At 31.6% G+C, this 18598-nt stretch overlaps 1 protein-coding gene across 2 annotated transcripts; it reads right to left on the bottom strand.

Annotated features, from left to right (window-relative positions):
* Positions 1–2139: 2139 nt before the first annotated feature.
* On the bottom strand, positions 2140–18242 carry SKIP16 (SKP1/ASK-interacting protein 16). Of its 2 annotated transcripts, XM_088805342.1 has the most exons (6): positions 17829–18242; positions 16651–17370; positions 15443–15661; positions 14464–14570; positions 2760–2778; positions 2140–2527 (listed from the first exon to the last, which is right to left on the bottom strand). In XM_088805342.1, exons 1-5 carry the CDS (start codon positions 18042–18044, stop codon positions 2760–2762), a joined length of 1281 nt encoding a protein of 426 aa, XP_088661468.1. In that variant the 5' UTR covers positions 18045–18242; the 3' UTR covers positions 2140–2527. The 2 variants fall into 2 exon arrangements, with proteins under 2 accessions (XP_088661468.1, XP_017975260.1); XM_018119771.2 differs by lacking the exon at positions 2760–2778 and having other exon boundaries at positions 17829–18237.
* Positions 18243–18598: the final 356 nt, after the last annotated feature.

Raw genomic sequence — 18598 nt, 5'->3', positions numbered from 1 at the left:
ATATAGTTGTTCGTTTATTTATTCTTTTCTGTACAATAGAGATCTTATCATTCTAAATATCTCTCCACAATCTTCATATAGTAACCATATCCAGCAATGATCATTATAAGAGTTAATTACGACAATGTTACAATCAATTACATCTAACAATTCTGACAATCCGTGTTAGCTTATAAGAGTTAAATAGGAAAATGTTATAATCAATTACATCTAGCAATCTTGGCAATCCGCTTTGACACGTTAAAATCGTGTTATATAAATATAGTAAATTAATAGATAAATGAATAAATGTGAATAATAAAACGTGTCAAAATCTTAAATATGGATATGTTTATTAAATGTATAACATTACACGATACACTTAACATGCTTGTTAAACAGTTCAAATTAAATTGTATATGAAACGACATGATTTATAACTCTTTCAAATAAATAAAACGATTAAAATTTTAAACATGATTAAATTAGAAATGCATACAATGACAAATGAAATATAACTTCATTATTTAAATTTAAAATTGATAACTATAAAAACAATTATAATAAATCAACAATATCCATCAAGTATAATAAAATCCACCATCACCATCATCAAGCATGTTATATAGACACAGTTACATGATTAATTAAATGAGCAATAAACGGATCACGGATTATGTAGATCCTTGACAATGCGATTAATTAACGAGTCTTAAATAAATTTAACAGATTTGATTTGCTTAAGACACAAAACACGATTACCCTAAACCCAACCCCATTTAACTTTACGTTATCTACGTGTCATATTATCATGTTGTATATAAAATTACTAGATCTGTAATCGATCACAATGGATTTTTTATGATATCTTAAATGCAACCACTTGTTATAAGTATTAAAATAATAATAAAATTATAAGTGAATCTATCATCAAATTTCATTTAATTTGATTTTCTATTATGACACATTGAATAGATTGAACCGATTGTTTGGTCAACCCTAAATTTATAAGCATCATGAGTATCTAGCATTAGTAATGCAAGCAATTTATGACACAATCTGATAACAAAATTCAGACACGGCATGTAGGTGTATTTGAGTTTGTTTCAACATCTTTCAGAACAGCCAAAAGTTTTTTTTTTCAATATAAATATGAGACAAGAAGGTATTGATCGTCTTTACTGTGAGTCACTGTATTTTCATACTTAACTAATGGTGAAATCCATAAGTTCATTTGATTCCACACTAAACAAGTTTAACCATTTCAAATTATGACAATCTTTTAAATTTTAATTAAAAGAGCTTATCGTATCATATGGCCTATTTAATAAATAATTGTTTCAATATGATGCATTCATAAAGTATGGAAAGAAAAAAAGTACAACTCTAATAAAGTAAAAGCTAATCGTAAAAATAAATCACATAAACATTTAAATAAAATTTTAAAATAATTTAATATTATTTGTCTAAATTACAAGACAAAGATGAAGAGAATAAATAGAGAAATCATACTCACTTTAACATTATTTGTCTAAATCCATAAATAAGAGAGAATGTCACTTGAACATGTGCATGCATATATATATATATATGCACACACGTGAAGGGCACAGGTGTCACGAGACCATTACTCTTTTCTATAAAATAACTTAATAGTATGTACAATATTCATATTTATAAGCTCTCCTTATCTATTTGATGTGTTAATGAAATACTTTACTTCATAAATTTTTCAAGATCTCTTTACTTGTCTGATGTGTGATTGAAGTCCCTTACCTATTTCTTTTGAAAAGCTTAGAGTGATATTTTCCTCCACCCAATTTGGTAACGTCCTCGTTGTCATTAGTTACCCTACTTGTCTCCCCCTTCGAGGTACTTGGTGTAGGTCATACGTAGAAGCTTATAAATGAAATATCGTGTAGGCAACATAATTTTCTCATCATCAATTTTAACGGAATTTGTTTGAGTGATAAACATAATAACTTGCTCATCCAATTGGCAAGAATTGTATTGATGACCCCAGATGTAAAGGTATAACTTGGAAGACCAGGATTGAAATTTTTTGACAATCGTTATGTTCAAAAAAGTTTTTCTTTCTGATATAATATGGAATACAGTTTTTGCCAAGCAAAACATATAAACAAAACTTTGAATCACAGATTACCTAATTGCTTTCCGAATGAAGCTTCCAAATTAGTTTTATCGGCAGAGTTTTGCTACAAGAGTAAAAGCAGCTACCAACAGCTGCTCTACTTGAGGAGATACAAACCATTCAACAAGCCTAGAGCCATTCTTTTCACATGCAGAAGCAGGGTAACATATAACAAATTTTTCATGATAAGCAATCTGGCAATGTAGAGAGCTTTAAAGAGGGTTTCACAATGTCGAAGCCGTTCATATTTATTATCCGATAATATCTTCCAAAACCAAGGGCTGAGCATGCTATCAAGAAAACTATGCAAGAGTTTGTCAGAAAACATAATCTGGCTTCTGCAGGGGGAACCTTGCCACTTGAACGTCAAATGGCCTTCCTTTCGGGTCCGCCAACCTATTGGGAACAAAAAGAGCAAAAGATCACATTAGAAAATTTCTTTGCTACCAATCCAATGGAGAAGAGGGGTAAAGAAGTCAGAGGTCGTTAAATAAAAAGGCTATTCTACTCAATAACATTGCAAAAGGGCAAAAAAAGGTTCACAACCCAGAGCAAGGGAAACAGTTATTGAAACCATTTTTCATTTCTCTATTATCAGAAACTCAAGTTGAAATTTCAGTAGTCTCACCTAAAAATGGAGCTCACTGCTGCAAAAAGACAATGGAATGGGTATTTTAAAAAAATAATAAAGAAAATGCCAGCATGTGCATCTATAATTATCAGTCATTCTGTCCAATAGCTGAATCGATTATTTTATTCTTGTTGTACAAAATGAACCCACCGTCAGGATAGTACACTTGTGGCAACAACCATAGGTAATACATAAAAATCAAGGTTACAGTAAGAACCAGATACAAATCTAACTTATTGTAACATGCTGTACCCTGGTGAGTTACTTAGTAAAGACCTCAAAGATAATGGAAAAATCAAACGAGATAATTTGGAATATTTGGAGACAAAAGGAATATTTGTTAATAGAGTTAAAATGATATTATTTGATTTGACATTAAATTTTGACTATAAATGTGATATATATATGATTAGCACAAGCACAAATGGGGAAGTAGCAATATGCATATGAGGCATAGGGTAATGCATTCACATTGAGTAAACTTGATTGAGTAAAATAATAATATATACTTATTTTGTGGTATATGTAAATAAATTCACATGTTAGTGAATTATGACTTAAGGTAAGAATAAGTGATGGTAAATGAGACAAATTTGCATGTCTGAAAGAGCTAGGAAACAAATATGAAGGAAAAAGAGAAAAGAAAAAGAAATGTTGAATAAAAAATGATTTGTGCATGTGAAGGTTGAATAGGAGAAAATTGGGTGATTCAGTGATATATAATGCGATTTGAAAAAAAAGTGATCATGATTATAAGGTTTTATTTTAAAATAAATAATAATATTAATATAAGAAAAAAGTTAAAAGAATGCATATGAAATGTAAATGAAATGCAAGTGAGAGTGAAATAAAAAGAAAGTAAAGTAAAGATTGCATGACATGACAATTGAATTAAAAAAAAATAAAATAAGAAAAATTAAAATTTGTGAGGAGACTTTGGGCAATCCACCCATATAAAGAGAGAAGAGGTATAAATTTGGTTCAAAGCTTGACTTTGTAGTATCCGCTTATTAGAAATGAAAAAAAAAGAATTTGAACATTTTGAAGCTCCCACTCGGTAAAAGAGAAAGAGTAGAGAGAAAAAAAACCAAGCTTGAGGGTTTGGTTTTGTGAAATTTTAAAGAACCCAAGAGCTCTCTCCTCTCATCTTTTGCTATATTCTTCACATTTTACTTTCCGTAGGACTCCATACACTCAAGGAACTTGAGAAGAGCTCTAAAGCAAGGAAGTATGGCTACTAAAGAGATAAACAACCTGTGAGCTTCAAAGAAATTTTCAAGAAAAATTTAAAAGTTGAAATATGTGAAGGTAAGTGTTAACACCCCGTACCCTCGTATAGAAACCAATATGACTTATCGACAAGATGAAGGATCAATGGATGTTAATTTAAGTGCCAAAGAGCGATAACAAGTGAAAGAAATATTTTAAAATAAAATAATACTTTATAAATAAAATAATATTAAAATATTAATATTCTATCTATTGTCTAAATTAATCATGAAAGAGGATTATATGACTAATCTAAGTGGGAGAGAAGAAAGAATTTCAAAGAAAAACAATGATAGTTATGCCCGCGTGTCCTTATTAAATAGAGTTAGAACAGGTAAGTAAATATTTAAATATTATAGTGATACCGCGTTAAAGTGCAACTTCGATATTTTGTTTTATACGTGCAAAGGAAAAAAAATAGAAGAAAATTGAAATTTAAAATGTGTTGAAAGGATCAAATTGTAAAGGATGAAAGTTTAAAGAATTATACGGTAAATAAAAAAAAGTTTAAGAACTTATATGCAAATTTTAATATTTAAAGTTAAATGAAAATTTACTAATAAAAAAAGGTTAGATTATGGAAAAATGTGAGATATACAAGTGATTTGAATGGATCAAGAAGGATTAAATAAGATATGAAATAAAGATAGTGTATAGAATAAAATAATTAAGAAAAAAAGAATGAAAATACAAGTGGTAGATGGAATGGATTTCAAAGGCTTTGGCTTTATAATTTTACTACATAAAGAAAAAGAAAAAAAGTCAAAAGTCATTAAAACATGAGCAAGCCGCCCATGTAAAGAATGTAGAGAGAAAAAAAAATTAAATAATGAAGAAAGAAAGAACGGAAGTGATGGGCGGATAGAGGAAGTAAAAATATTTTGTATCATGTGACTTAATACATCAAATAAGTGACAAGAAAAGTAAAAAAGCTATGGACATTGGACAATCCAGCCATAATGTGAAAATCAAAGAAGAAAGAAAGATCTAGAGCTTCCACCCGTTTACTACATAAAGAGAAAAAAGAAAAGTCAAAAGTCATTAAAGCATGAGCAAGCCGCACATGTAAAGGATGTGAAGAAAAAAGAAAATTAAATAATGAAGAAAAAAAGAATGGAAGCGATGAGCGGATAAAGGAAGTAAAAATATTTTGTATCACGTGACTTAATACATCAAATAAGTGAAAAGAAAAGTCAAAAAGCTATGGACATTAGGCAATCCGCCCATGGTGTGAAAAGCAAGGAAGAAAGAAAGATCTAGAGCTTCCACCCAAGAGAAAAAAAAAATTTGAAAATTTGGAAATCGACACCCCTTACTTACCTTACAATAACAGGACACTTCGTCGCTATTGATTCAAGCGCGTATCTAGCTAACTCTAATTGCCGGTCACTCGTTACTTCACTCGGCACAACACGACAAACTTTTCTACTTATATACTTCTTAGCAACCATTCAACTTAATACAATTAACCATACTCGAATACAGGCAATACATCAATCAATAAATTCTTACTCAATTTCATATTTTTCCATCAACCTCAATCACAAGCATTTAACATACAATCCATATACTTTAACCAACAAAGCTTGCACAACACAATATAATCACATTGCATGCTTACCTCTTGGTTTTAGCTTGGATCCCACACACAAGGTTCACAATTTCGTCACACCTGTGGCCACCATTGCTGCCACAAACATACCCACACAATTACCAACTTATTTCCAAAAATTACTCAAGCTTAAAACCAAAATTCTTAACTTTCCTTGCTTAAACCATCAAAACCGAGCTTATTCCTTCATTGACTCTCCACGGCTTCTCTCTTAAACATTGGAGTCTCCTTCAGTGATGAATCGACATAAATCTTCAAAAGTGAGAGAGGAAATCTCACGGGTTCACTTGATTTTGAGCCAAACCCGTGCCTATCTTTTTCTCTCTTTTTTTTTTTCTCTTTCTTTCTCTTTGGCTTTGGGTGGATTTCCCCAAGGCCGAGCCTTGCAAATGCTTTTCTTTCTTTCTTTTTTTTTTTTCCTCTAGGATGGAAGCTCTAGATCTTTCTTTCTTTCTTGGTTTTCTCACCATGGGCGGATTGCCCAATGTCCATAGCTTTTTGACTTCTCCTTTCACTTATTTAATGTATTAAGTCACATGACACAATATTTCTACTTCCTCCACCCGCCCATCACTTCCATCCCTTCTTTTTTCATTATTTAATTTTCTTTTCTCTCCACATTCTTTGCATGGACGACTTGCCCATACTTTAATGGCTTTTGACTTTTTTTTTTTTTTATATAGTAAAATTATAAAGCCAAAGCCGTTGAAATCCATTCCATCCGTCACTTGTATTCCATTCCTTTTTCCTTGATAATTTTATTTGATACACTACCTTTATTTCATATTTTATTTAATCCTTCTTGATTCATTCAAATCACTTGTATATCTCACATTTCCTTATAATCTAACCTTCTTTGACTAGTAAATTCTCATTTAACTCCAAATATTAAAATTTACACATAAGTCCTCAAACTTTTCTTTATTTACTGCAAAACCCTCCAAACTTTCATTCTTTACAATTTAATCCTTCCAACACGTTTTAAATTTCAATTTCCTTCTATTTTTTTTCTTTTACACATGTACAAATAAAATATCGAAGTTGCACTTTAATGTAGTATCACTATAATATTTAAATATTCACTTACACACTAACTCTATTTAACAAGGACAATCGGGCACAACTATCATTTTTTTCTTTGAAATTCTTTCTTATTTCTTCTCCCCTACTTAGATTAGTCATATAATCCTCTTTCATGACTAATTTCGACAACAGCTAGAATATTAATATTTTAATATTATTTTATTCATAAATTATTATTTTATTTTAAAATACTCTTTTTACTTGTCATTGTTATTTGACACTTAAATTGACATCAATTGACCCTTCGTCTTGTCGATAAGGTCATATTGGTTTCTATACGAGGGTATAAGTGTTACAATCTCCCCCACTTAAAAACGCATTCGTCCTCAAATTCAAACCACGTAGGGTGATTAATCAAAACTCTATAATTCTGTCACATCACTTTCGTTGGGCATTCTTAACATAGAATTTTGGTTTATACATTTATCGGCTTCCAATCTTTATAGAAAACTCAACGTCATAATACATACAATTATGTGTACTACACTTCTTAAATCAAAGCAATATTATTCTTCATCTTATAAAGAGAATTCAAATATACCATTAATTCTAGTTGCACCGCAATCAAATCAACCTTAAATTATCAATCATGCATGTTTACATAACCATTTACAATTCCTCTACCTTGATCTTTTATCACACCTTCTAATGTTCAAGCATTCATTCCACCATTGGCTGCGGGTTTAAATTGTCAACCGATCTCTATTTTGTTTTACAAACTTCCATACAATTTTCACTCGAGCATTTCATAATACGTAAGGATCAAAACACATTTCATTCATTTCATATATATTCAACATCATAGATGATTTAAATCCAGTAACCATTAGTAACCATATTTTCAAAAACAAAACTCCAATACTTTCACGATCGAGTGCTTACTAGATAAATTTCAACTTATACCACAATGCATGTCAATAAAAAACGACATTCTTCACACGTCCTTATGGTCTTAACCAATCTCTTTAATCACTAGTTCAACCACTTAAGGTTAAAATTGCTCAAAATTTTCTTTTTAAGTTCTTTTCCAAGTCTCATCTTGATTACCAACCATCCTTATATTTCCAGAGTCAGCTAATTTACCAATCATATGCCACGCACAGACATATTTAACTTGAGATTCCTCAAAGTCATTTCAAATGCCAAATCTCGCGGCCTCATTAGTTCATCAATTCGAAGATGAAATTAAATACTTATCTTTCCTTAAGTGCACTTTAAAATCAAAAAATCATCTATTAGAACCTTTCTGAAATCAACTTCTTTTAGCCCTTTTTACCTTAGAAAATTAAATTTGTAATTATTCATTCTCAATCATGGGCTTTATGTCAAGGCAAATTTTAAACTTTTCTTACATAAATTCAAATGCACAACCTTCATGCATAAGCTATAAATTTTTCCCAAATCTCCATATATCAAAACTTTATATTGGAGCTATACCAATACTAATACGTCCTATTCCATTAGTCTTTAAGAAATTAAATCCATGGTATACTTCTCTATTTGTGTACTTCATAATAGCCTAATAATTTCTAGCTTACAATTAAGCTAATTCATATGCCAAGCCTGTCAAGCTACATCAAAAACACTAAGCTAATCACGATATGATAGAACTTTATGAACTCATACCAGAATTATAAACACTTACCTTTAAGCTGACAACATTATAATCAACTTGTTCACTGCCAAAATCACCGATGGATTATCTTAGTTATTATCTAATGCTATAACCACTGATAGAATATCATCATCGAATCAAATTATACCCAACTCTGTAAGAATTTTTTGTACCCATATGTAACATATATAGTTCCAAAAATTTCAACTTCGAGTAGTCTTAGGCATAACAAGTTCAATAAGCCACTTGTAATACTGAAATAGCCATCAAATCAAGTTTAGAATCATATCTTCTTACGTTTAATCAAATCATGCTCACCATCATGTGGGGAATACTCAAAACCGGTTTATGTGTTCTATATTCTCATATCGGAATCAGCCACTAATTGGCACCATCTCCAAGCACCAAGTATCTTAAAAGTCAATTTTTTCTTAGCCAAAATTCATAGTGTAGTATTCCAACTCTAGGCCATGGCTCATTACCAAATCTTTACTCGTGTTGAGTACTTGAAATCTCAAATCATCATCTCTTTTCTAAGTAGATTTCTACAATTTTCGTAGTGTATTTCTATTCCCTCACCAAGGGTAGTATCATTTAATAAAACCATATCACCCTTGTTCTTTAAATATTTGAAGCACCATTTAACCTTTGCCTACCTTTATTAGGCACTTTACCTTGATAATTACTCAAAATAAATTGAAACTTATGGGGGAAGCAAGTTTCACAATTTATACCTCGCATCTAGAAGTATATCTAGACCGCAACCTCATCGGGTCTACTTAATGGCAAGATAATCATTGCCTTAAACCAACATTTCCAAGCATCCTTATATTTGCAACATATCTTTATACTATGTGACATATCAGTTACAAGCCCCAACTCGACTATATAACCATTTGCTCTTTTGAGCTTTAATGTTTTTTCATGGTGAGAAACCTCTTGAATTTATCTCTCATGTTCGCAGAGTAATTACAAGTCCATAACTTATAGTTCAATGCCTGAAGCAGTGAACATAGTCTCATCGTTATAGTTCTACCCTTATCTACCAATCATTACTCCTTTTACGCATTTACCTATACATTGCTTGGTTACTCACAAGCCACTCATAGCCATTCAAATTCGATCTTTTATAGCAAGTTAAGCTAGAATATTCTCTTAGGTTTTTCCACATATTTTCAAATCACTTAAACACATCCTTTAATAGAATTCTGTTAAGGATTTAAACAATCAAAGGCTTATCTTCAAAGCCACTCATAACCTTAACAATTTGATGTATGCTTAATAGCATTTTAACTCATTGGTCTCAATGGACATCATTTTCAAATCTCCCAAGGTGTCCTTGTTCTTAGTTCGGACCATACAAATTCATTTAATATATTTGCATCTATTATCCTTAAGTTTCTTATGCTTGTCATAACAACATCCACATTTCTCCCATCATTTATTTTACCTTTCATTCACTTTTTCCTTAACCTTTATCAAGACTTAATCTCGTCTCCTTTATTTTTTAGGATTTGACTTTAGTCTGCGTAATGTTTATCTTAATACTTCACATGGTAATTTAGAAACTTCTCCATTCTTTCATATAATTACTTTCCAAAACCTTAAAACTCTAATTAACAAGGCTTAACATCAAGTCCAATGACCATAATTCAACTTGCAAGTTTATTTTCATGCCATCCACATCTTGTTCTTGCTCCCTAGACATGAGATGTTTCTAGCGCTGTGGCGCTGGACGGTCAGCGCTACAGTGCTGCAGCTGCTGAAATTTTACTTTATCAAAGCAATTCTTCTATCCTTAAGGCTGCTACATTAATCATTCTTGACCATATGGCCTTCCTTTAAGCCTGTACCACAATTTACAAAACTTGCTTTCTATCACAAGTACACAATCAAAACATTAATTTCAACATATCTATTTCACTCTTTTTGTGGTATGCCGAAATCGTCCTTTGGGCATATTTCACTACTAGCAACCATATACTTTTTACCATAATATTTAACACAAACTTGGTTAAACGATGGTCTCCAAATTACTCTAAAATACATAAATATCAAATTGTACACCACTTAGTGTCGAGATATTAACTTTACTCATCAATTCTTAACCAATTACATCTATAAGATAGACATTTCACTTAATTGTTGCATCCCGCCCTTACGGCCATAAGATCAAAACTTCCTAGACTTGGGATGCAGAAGCTCCCTCTTAGAGCTTATCCAAAAATCAATATTTTTTTAAGTCCTTGACCTTTGGAGAAATCGCATTCAAGACTAATCATTTTTATTGTAGATAACATACTAATCCAAATAGACCTTTAAATTGATCTTTAAAATAATTTGTATATCAAGCTCAATTATAGAACCCCATATGGCATTTAGACTAGAACCAACATTTCTAAGTCATTTAACTTAATATTAAAATTTATACATAAATCCTCAAACTTTTTTTTATTTACCATATAACCCTCCAAGTTTTCATTTTTTACAATTTGATCCTTCTAACACGTTTTAAATTTCAATTTCCTTCTATTTTTCTTCCTTTACACATCTACAAACAAAATATCAAAGTTGCACTTCAACGCGATATCACCATAATATTTAAATATTCACTTACTCGCTCTAACTCTATTTAATAAAGACACGCAAGCACAACTATCGTTGTTTTTCTTCAAAATTCTTTCTTATTTCTTCTTCTCCACTTAGATTAGTCATATAATCCTTTTTCATGACTAATTTCGACAATAGATAAAATATTAATATTTTAATATCATTTTATTTTAAAATATTCTTTCCATTTGTCACCGCTCTTTGACACTTAAATTGACATCAATTGATCCTTCATCTTATCGATAAGGTCATATTGGTTTCTATACAAAGGTACGAGGTGTTACAGTAAGAAAAGAATTTAACTTTCACATGAGATCTTTGTGGTGTGATTTGTAATTTAGAAGGATGTTTGATTTTGAGATTTTAATTGAGTGGTTGAAGAAAAATCATACATGCAATTATGAATTAATGAAGTTAGTAGGAAAACGAAATTGGTGAAGTGAAAATTCCATCAAACTAAGGTTTTTTACACTATATGTATACTCCTATAAGAAAGGGTTTTCAAATAGTGAAACAAGCCCTTATACATTTTACTTTTCATAAAACTCCATATATTCAAGAAACTCGAGAAGACCTAAAGAGCAAGAAAGTATGATTAAAATATATATATATATATATGATATGCGTCACTCATCTTAGTTTGATGAATGTCATGCAAGTGTTGTGATTGTTAAGTGTTGAATGGTGTGTGCTTAAGACCATTAGAAGGTCATGTATACAAATAAGCAATACTGTAAAACCTCTACAAATCAATACCCTTGGGGTTACAAAAATTTATAAATTAATCGATATATTATTTAATTGATAAATTAATAATTATTATTTTATACATTAATTAATAAAAAATTAATTTATCAAGATATAGGGTTTAAGATACATTAAGTCAAGCAAAAACATTTATAAAAAGAATATAAAGTATCGCAAATGGTAAAACTAAACATAATGGCTTCTCATCTCAAAAGTGTAAAGAAATCAACAATAATGGGATGAAATGCATAAAGTATCATGTGAGCACAACATAGAAAATCTAAAATTGCACCCAAAAGCAATTGCAATAGTGGGTATCATAAAAGTTTAACTTGCATGTGAACCAAGCAACAATATCAAATACGATCAAGAGGTCATCAGAGTATTTATCAACCAGCATTGAAAAATGTGATACCAAACAATATAAAACTGCAAAATTCTCGAAACTAGAGAAGGTTCTCTATGAGTGATTTATTCAATAACAAGAACGTGTGAATATGATCGGAAATCTAATCATAGAGAAGGCAAAGGAGTTAATGAAAAAGATGTACCCTATACATACACCAGAAGTCCTTTTTTCTCAAGCACTTTAAATCAAGACATGGCATCAAGACATATTGTCGTTTCAGAGAAAGCGAGTTTGTTGATACAGAGCTCATGGAGAGCAATTTGCAATCCATAGGAGAGAAATTAGATCAATTTCCCATGAAAGATGTTTTCAATATATATATATATATATTTCACAATAGCTATGCCCCACTCCCTTTAGTTTGGTGAGATTTTCACTTCACCAATTCCATTTCTCCACCAACTTCATTAATCTATAGTTGCATGCATGGTTTTCCTTCAGCCGCTTAAATGAAATCTAAAAATCAAGCATCTTTCTAAATTACAAATCACATCACAAAGATTTCATATGGAAATAAAGTTCTTTTCTTACCTTCACATATCTCAACTTTGAAATTTTTCTTAAAAATTTCTTTGGAGCTCTTGGGTTGCTTATCTCTTTGCTAGTAGCTCAAGTTTTCTAATCATACTTTCTTGTTTTTTAGCTCTTCTTGAGTTCCTTAAATGTATGGAGCAACATGGAAAGTAAAATATAAAGAATATAGCAAAAGAGTAAAAGAAAAAGCTTGCAGGTTCTTCAAAATTTCACAAAACCGTGCCCTCAAGCTTGGTTTCTTCTCTCTTTACTCCCTTTCTTCTCGGGTGGGAGTTTCACAATGTTCAACTCTTTTTCACTTCTAATAAGCAGACACTACAAAGCCAAACTTTTAAACCGCATTTATACCCTTTCTCTCTTTACATGGACGGATTGCCCAAAGTTTTCCCACATATTTCCATTTTCTTTATTTTATTTTTTTTCTTTTAATTCAAATGCCATGCCATGCAATCATTCCTTCACTTCCCCTTCATTTTACTCACTTGCATTTCACATGTATTTCCTTTGCATTTAATTTACATTTCATATGCATTCATCTAACTTTTCTCTTATATTATTATTATTTATTTTAAAATAAAAATCTTATACTCATGACAACCTTTCTTTCAAATCACATCACATATCACTAAATCACTTAATTCTCTCCTATTCGGCCTCCACATGCACCAATCATTTTTCTTGCAACATTTCTTTCTCTTTTCCCTTTTTCCTTTATATTTGTTTGTTAGCCATTTCATTTTGCATGACCACCTTTCACACATGCAAATATGTCTCATTTACATTCAATTATTTTTACCTTAAATCATAATTCACTAACATGTAAATTTATTTCCATAAACCACAATATCTATATATATATATATATATTTATATATATATATATATATATATATATATATATATTATTTTACTCAATCAAGTTTACTTAATGTGCATGCATTATCATGTCTCATATGCACATTGCTACTTCTTTACTTGTGCTAATCATACGTATATATATATACATATATACATATATATATATATATGCCATATTCATAACCAAAATTTGACCTCAAACCAAATAATGTCATTTCAACTCTATTCACAAATATTCCTTTCATCTCAAAACATTCTAAATCACCTCGTTTGACCTTTCCATTACTCTGAAAGTCTCTGCTAAGTAACTCACCAGATAAAAGGTGTTACAATTTATCTGTATGAAGATGATTTTCATATGAAATGTCCTAAGAAATAAGAATGCTACAATAAATGCAGATAAAGGGCAATCATATTATGGGAGGGAGCAATACAGATCTGTATCAGATTACACGTAGATGTAAACAAGGTTTCTTATGTCCATAGCACAAGAAGGTATACGCATCATAGTAATGCTTTGCAGAGGTAAACATATCTAATTTAGTGGGCATATCATACTCCAATACTCCCACACATAAAACTCTAACTCTTTTATTTGGAGAATTTTTAAGTTGTCAACAACCAACAATCAAGCACCTGTATACTTCCAATGCCAGATTTACATGACTCTTTTCACTTCAAAGCAGGACCTGTTTGTAGTTTGTGGTTTTGCTTTACCAACAAACACTTATCTGAGATACTGAGATATGAATTGTTATATCATTCTCACTCCCTTTCTTCTCAACAGATTTCTAGGATGGCATCAAATATAAAGTCTACGCTAAAGCTGCCAAAAGATTTTTTACTCTCTCTTCAAGAAATTAGGCACTAGACTAGTTAGTCAAAGGTAGTATAATTCATCAATATAGACTTTAATATCACTTAAAACCACAGCTTCAACAATTTAAAAGTTTATGCAGAATACCTGCCAGGGACAAATGTGAAAGAACCTTCAACAGAACCTGAAGATGATGATAAAGGTGTGCAGCTCTCGTAAACAAATTCATTCTCACCAGGATGCAACAAAGGGAACTGTAAGCATACAGAAAAAAAAAAAGAGAGAGAGAGAGAGAGAGAGAGATTTGTTCCATATGTCAGAGGCAATTACTCATATCAATAACATATGTATAATAAAACTACAGAGGTCTAGTAATTATCAATAGAATACAATTAGCCCCAGACAATGAATTTCTCCAGCATTATTACATTTACAGCCAAAAAGGAGATTTGTTCCTTTCATGTCATGATGGTTACCGAATTACTAGTATCATTCATGCAGATCACTAATGAGAAACCCAGTAATGCTGCATCATTTCAATAGCTTATTTTCAGATAAGGCTCTTTTTGTATCAGGAAAATTGAGCAAAAGGAATGGAAAAGAAGGGGAAAAACTACATTTTTTCTCCACTCTTTCCAGGTGTTCAGTTCCCCATCAAACTTATACAGAATTTCTGTGATAGAAACCAAAATATTTTGTTCCCAGGAGCCCATTTCGTTTACTCTAATTTTCCAGCAAAGTTCCCGAATACAGATTTTGAGACTGAGTGATTGTCAAGTACCAAATTGAGAGGTCACTTTATAATATGTTGCCAACAAAAATAATCAAAATCCTTGAAAACAAAATGTAAGATGATTAATTCTCAAATGATAAATTCAATGTATCACAGTACATTCTAAGCCCTTTGACATTTTACTGGAATACAATGTAATGCCTCAGTCACAGAATAAAGAACTCAAAATGATGCATAAGCATGACAAATGATAACTCACAGTTAATCCCCTCTGCTATATTTTTCCTATGGGATTTGAAGAAAACCACAATAAATGTTTCAGTTGCCATTCTTCACAACTGAAAATTAATTCGTAAGTAATAGTATCTATAGGAGAAACTGGTATGTCATTACCTGTCCTATCACAGCTTCTCCATTAACATCAGATATGATAGCTTCATTAGCCCGAATGATCCAGTGCCTCCAATTCAGTTGGCAGGAGCTGAAGGTCATTCCATCAATGATGCACCCTCCAGGCAAGAGGGACATGCGGATTGAATATGCAAACAAGTACTTCTCAGCACTATCTTGTAGGTTAGCCAATTCTGGAACAAACGCAGCAGAAGCACGAACCTGAAGCAGAAAATATTCTTTGTTAGTGCTATCAAAATAACAATGAAGAGACTGATTGCAGTACTGTTGCACATAGGGGTGAAAACATATTTATAACAAGGACACAAAGAAAAGGCTCCCATAGAAGGACAAAAAGACCTTTTAGTTTTAAAATCATATAGCTTATAGAATAACAAAAAGCAAACATCTGTTAATTTTTGAAATCCTACAACTACTTTTATATACTTAAATAAATTGTAAAACAAATAACCAAGACACGAAAAGAATGCATGTAATAGCAACAATATAACAAGTTTAGTTGAAAAGAAAAATTAAAATTTACGCAACATATCCAAATGAACATATTCATTCCTAATTCTTTTTTCTTTTTTTTCTTTTTTGCTCAGTCATTCCTAATTCTTTTAAGCTATGTAAAGCAAAAGTTCTAGAGTCCTTTGATACAACTTAAAAGATGAACTCATGAAAAGGAGGCAAAGGGCTACAACTAGAGCGAAGAGAATTAAAACCATTGATATCAGATAAAATGGTGACAGGAAAGAAAAACAATTCTTCAGAATGCAACAGTGATTAATATTTGAGAATGATACAAGTTTTCAACCTACACTAATTCTTCTCAGACGTTAAGTTTCTTTGCAATCTGTCAAGCAGGAAATGGTAAATTTCTCATTCAGCTTTAAGCAACAAAAGTGAACATAGTTTAGAATAGGACAATGTGCCTTTATATAGGTTGACTTGAAGATACATCTTGAAGCAACCCCAAAGGAGGTAAGACCCTCTGCTGAGCCCTAAAAGGTGAAATTACTTTGTCGTTTCCAAAATGGATAGCAAAATAAAAGAACCAGAAAACCTTTTGCTTTGTCACCCACAACTAGGTGACATTGAACTCACCTAGCCAACACACTCTCATTTTTACAAAAATTGATGTAAAAGAATTCAAAAGAACAAAGTACCAGAAGAGGTAAACCGTGCAATTACTCTGAAACAATTACCTGCACACCATTGGTTACAGCAGTGGAACATAGGGGGGGAACCTCTGGAAATAGACTTATACTTCTAACATTTCCTTCTTCACAAACTTTGATAATGCCATTTTCTAAGCGGCGGCCATGTTCCTCTAACCACAGCAGCATGGCATCTTGCTGCTGATCACCATGCAAATCATGCACAGAACGAATCAGTGCATTTGGGACGCATTGAATCATTTCCCCATCTGTAGGAAGGTTGCTGGTCCCAACATAAAGTTGGCCATTTGTACAGTTCAAGAAAAACTTCTTCGGCCTATAAGCAGAAGCAGCCACAACAATGTACTTAGATCTGCTTGAAAAACCTAGGTGACGTATGACCATTCTTGTTCCCTCTATTACCTGACTTATGGGTAACAAGTAGACATTAACCAAATGGTTATAGAAAGAGTAGCCACCTATAATTCCCAATGAGCTACCAAGCCATGTAGATGAGTGCCCTTCGTCTGTCCGTTCTTGACCATCATGAAAACGATAGAGGAGCCTAGTGGGAAGGGGCAATTTAACTTTCAAACGTGTCTCTAGTTGTTGAATGTCAGATTCAGATGCACCACTTCTAAGTGTAGCCTCAACCTCTGGAAAATCATTGCTCAACCAATTTTTAAGCTTGTCCCAACATCTTTTAACTCGTTTAACAAGTGGCCATGGGTACATGGCAAAAGCCTCTCGCCATAACTGATAAGCTGCCTGAGAAAAAAAAGAAAAAAGACAAAGACAATAGCATTACTGTAAGGAATTCAATCATCCAGATTCTTTCTAGTCTTAAAGAAATTAAACAGTTCTTCAGAGGCTTTTGAATAATAAATTCATATATACTATGTATTCAACCTTATTCAAAGGTTTGACGTTTCCATCCCAATATAATTTTAGTTTTTACTCTAAAAATTCCACATTTAAATCTCTGATCCAAGGAAACTGAATTTTATTGGTAAATTTTCATTGGGCCTATCTAGGAAAATGTACATAGGCAATATAAAAATTTTGGTTTCTCCTAATTCAGCGAGAAGTCCAGTCACATATTCAAACATTCATGCACAAATGATACAATAGGGAAATAAATCAAGAATAACTTAAAAAGAAAAACCCAGGGAATGAATAGATAAAAATAAATGGGTTTTAAACATTGTTATATAAATTCCAATTACCTTGAAAGAAGAAGCAGGGTTTCCTTGATGATCTTGAGGGGTTGAAAGCTGAAGATCTTGGAAACAAAATAGGGCCCAAAGAGAATCCTCAGAAGTGGAAAGTCTAAGCCTTCTGCTGACACATGAAACCCTGACAGTGTCTTCTGGACCTAATTTCGATAAAATTATGTGGAGAGCTAAATCTCCTAACTGATCCAAACCCACCTCTCTTTCCATCTAAACCCACACCCAAAACCCAAAAAATAAAAAGTCCAAACTTTCTCTTACTAAATCAATGCATATTCTGCATGTGTCTGGCCTCTGGTGTTGCTGTAAGAAGGAGGGTTGTTCAGTTTATCAGTTTTAATGTGAACTTTGATGAAGGAAGGTTGGAAAGAGACGGTGAGGGTGATAGGGAGGAAAATATGTGTTGTTTATTCCTCATATTCTGATGTCTGACACGTTGCAACTCACGTATTTGGAACGCTTTCCTAAGTAAAAAAAAAAAATGATGTAGTCGCAAAGAAAATTCTTTTAATATATAGGACATAATATTTTAAATTTTTCTAATTTATAAAAAAAAATTCACTTTCATTATTTTCAGTCAAATTTTGATATTTTTTTATCTTAAATTAAATAAATTTTTGTAGTTAGGGATTTATAAAGTATCGATTACGTGACATATGGATATATTTTAAATTAATTTCGTTAAAGGATTTTAAATTGTTTCTAGTTTACAATTGTGTCTTCTTTTTTTTTTTTTTTTGTAACAATTGTGCTTTACTTCTATT

The sequence above is a fragment of the Theobroma cacao genome, chromosome 4, assembly GCF_053813885.1.
Source record: "Theobroma cacao isolate CCN51 chromosome 4, ASM5381388v1, whole genome shotgun sequence".
Classification (NCBI taxonomy): domain Eukaryota; kingdom Viridiplantae; phylum Streptophyta; class Magnoliopsida; order Malvales; family Malvaceae; genus Theobroma; species Theobroma cacao.
The sequence above is the reverse complement of the archived record's forward strand: the minus strand, read 5'-3'. Positions and strand labels throughout refer to the sequence as shown.

Excerpts from the sequence above, each read along its gene's own strand:
- SKIP16 (XM_018119771.2), bottom strand. The coding sequence starts at position 18,044 with ATGGAAAGAGAGGTGGGTTTGGATCAGTTAGGAGATTTAGCTCTCCAC. Across the intron at positions 15,662-16,650 it reads CTGTAACCAATGGTGTGCAG|GTTCGTGCTTCTGCTGCGTT; the intron begins GTAATTGTTTCA and ends TTTCTGCTTCAG. Across the intron at positions 2,528-14,463 it reads TTCACATTTGTCCCTGGCAG|GTTGGCGGACCCGAAAGGAA; the intron begins GTATTCTGCATA and ends TGTTCCCAATAG.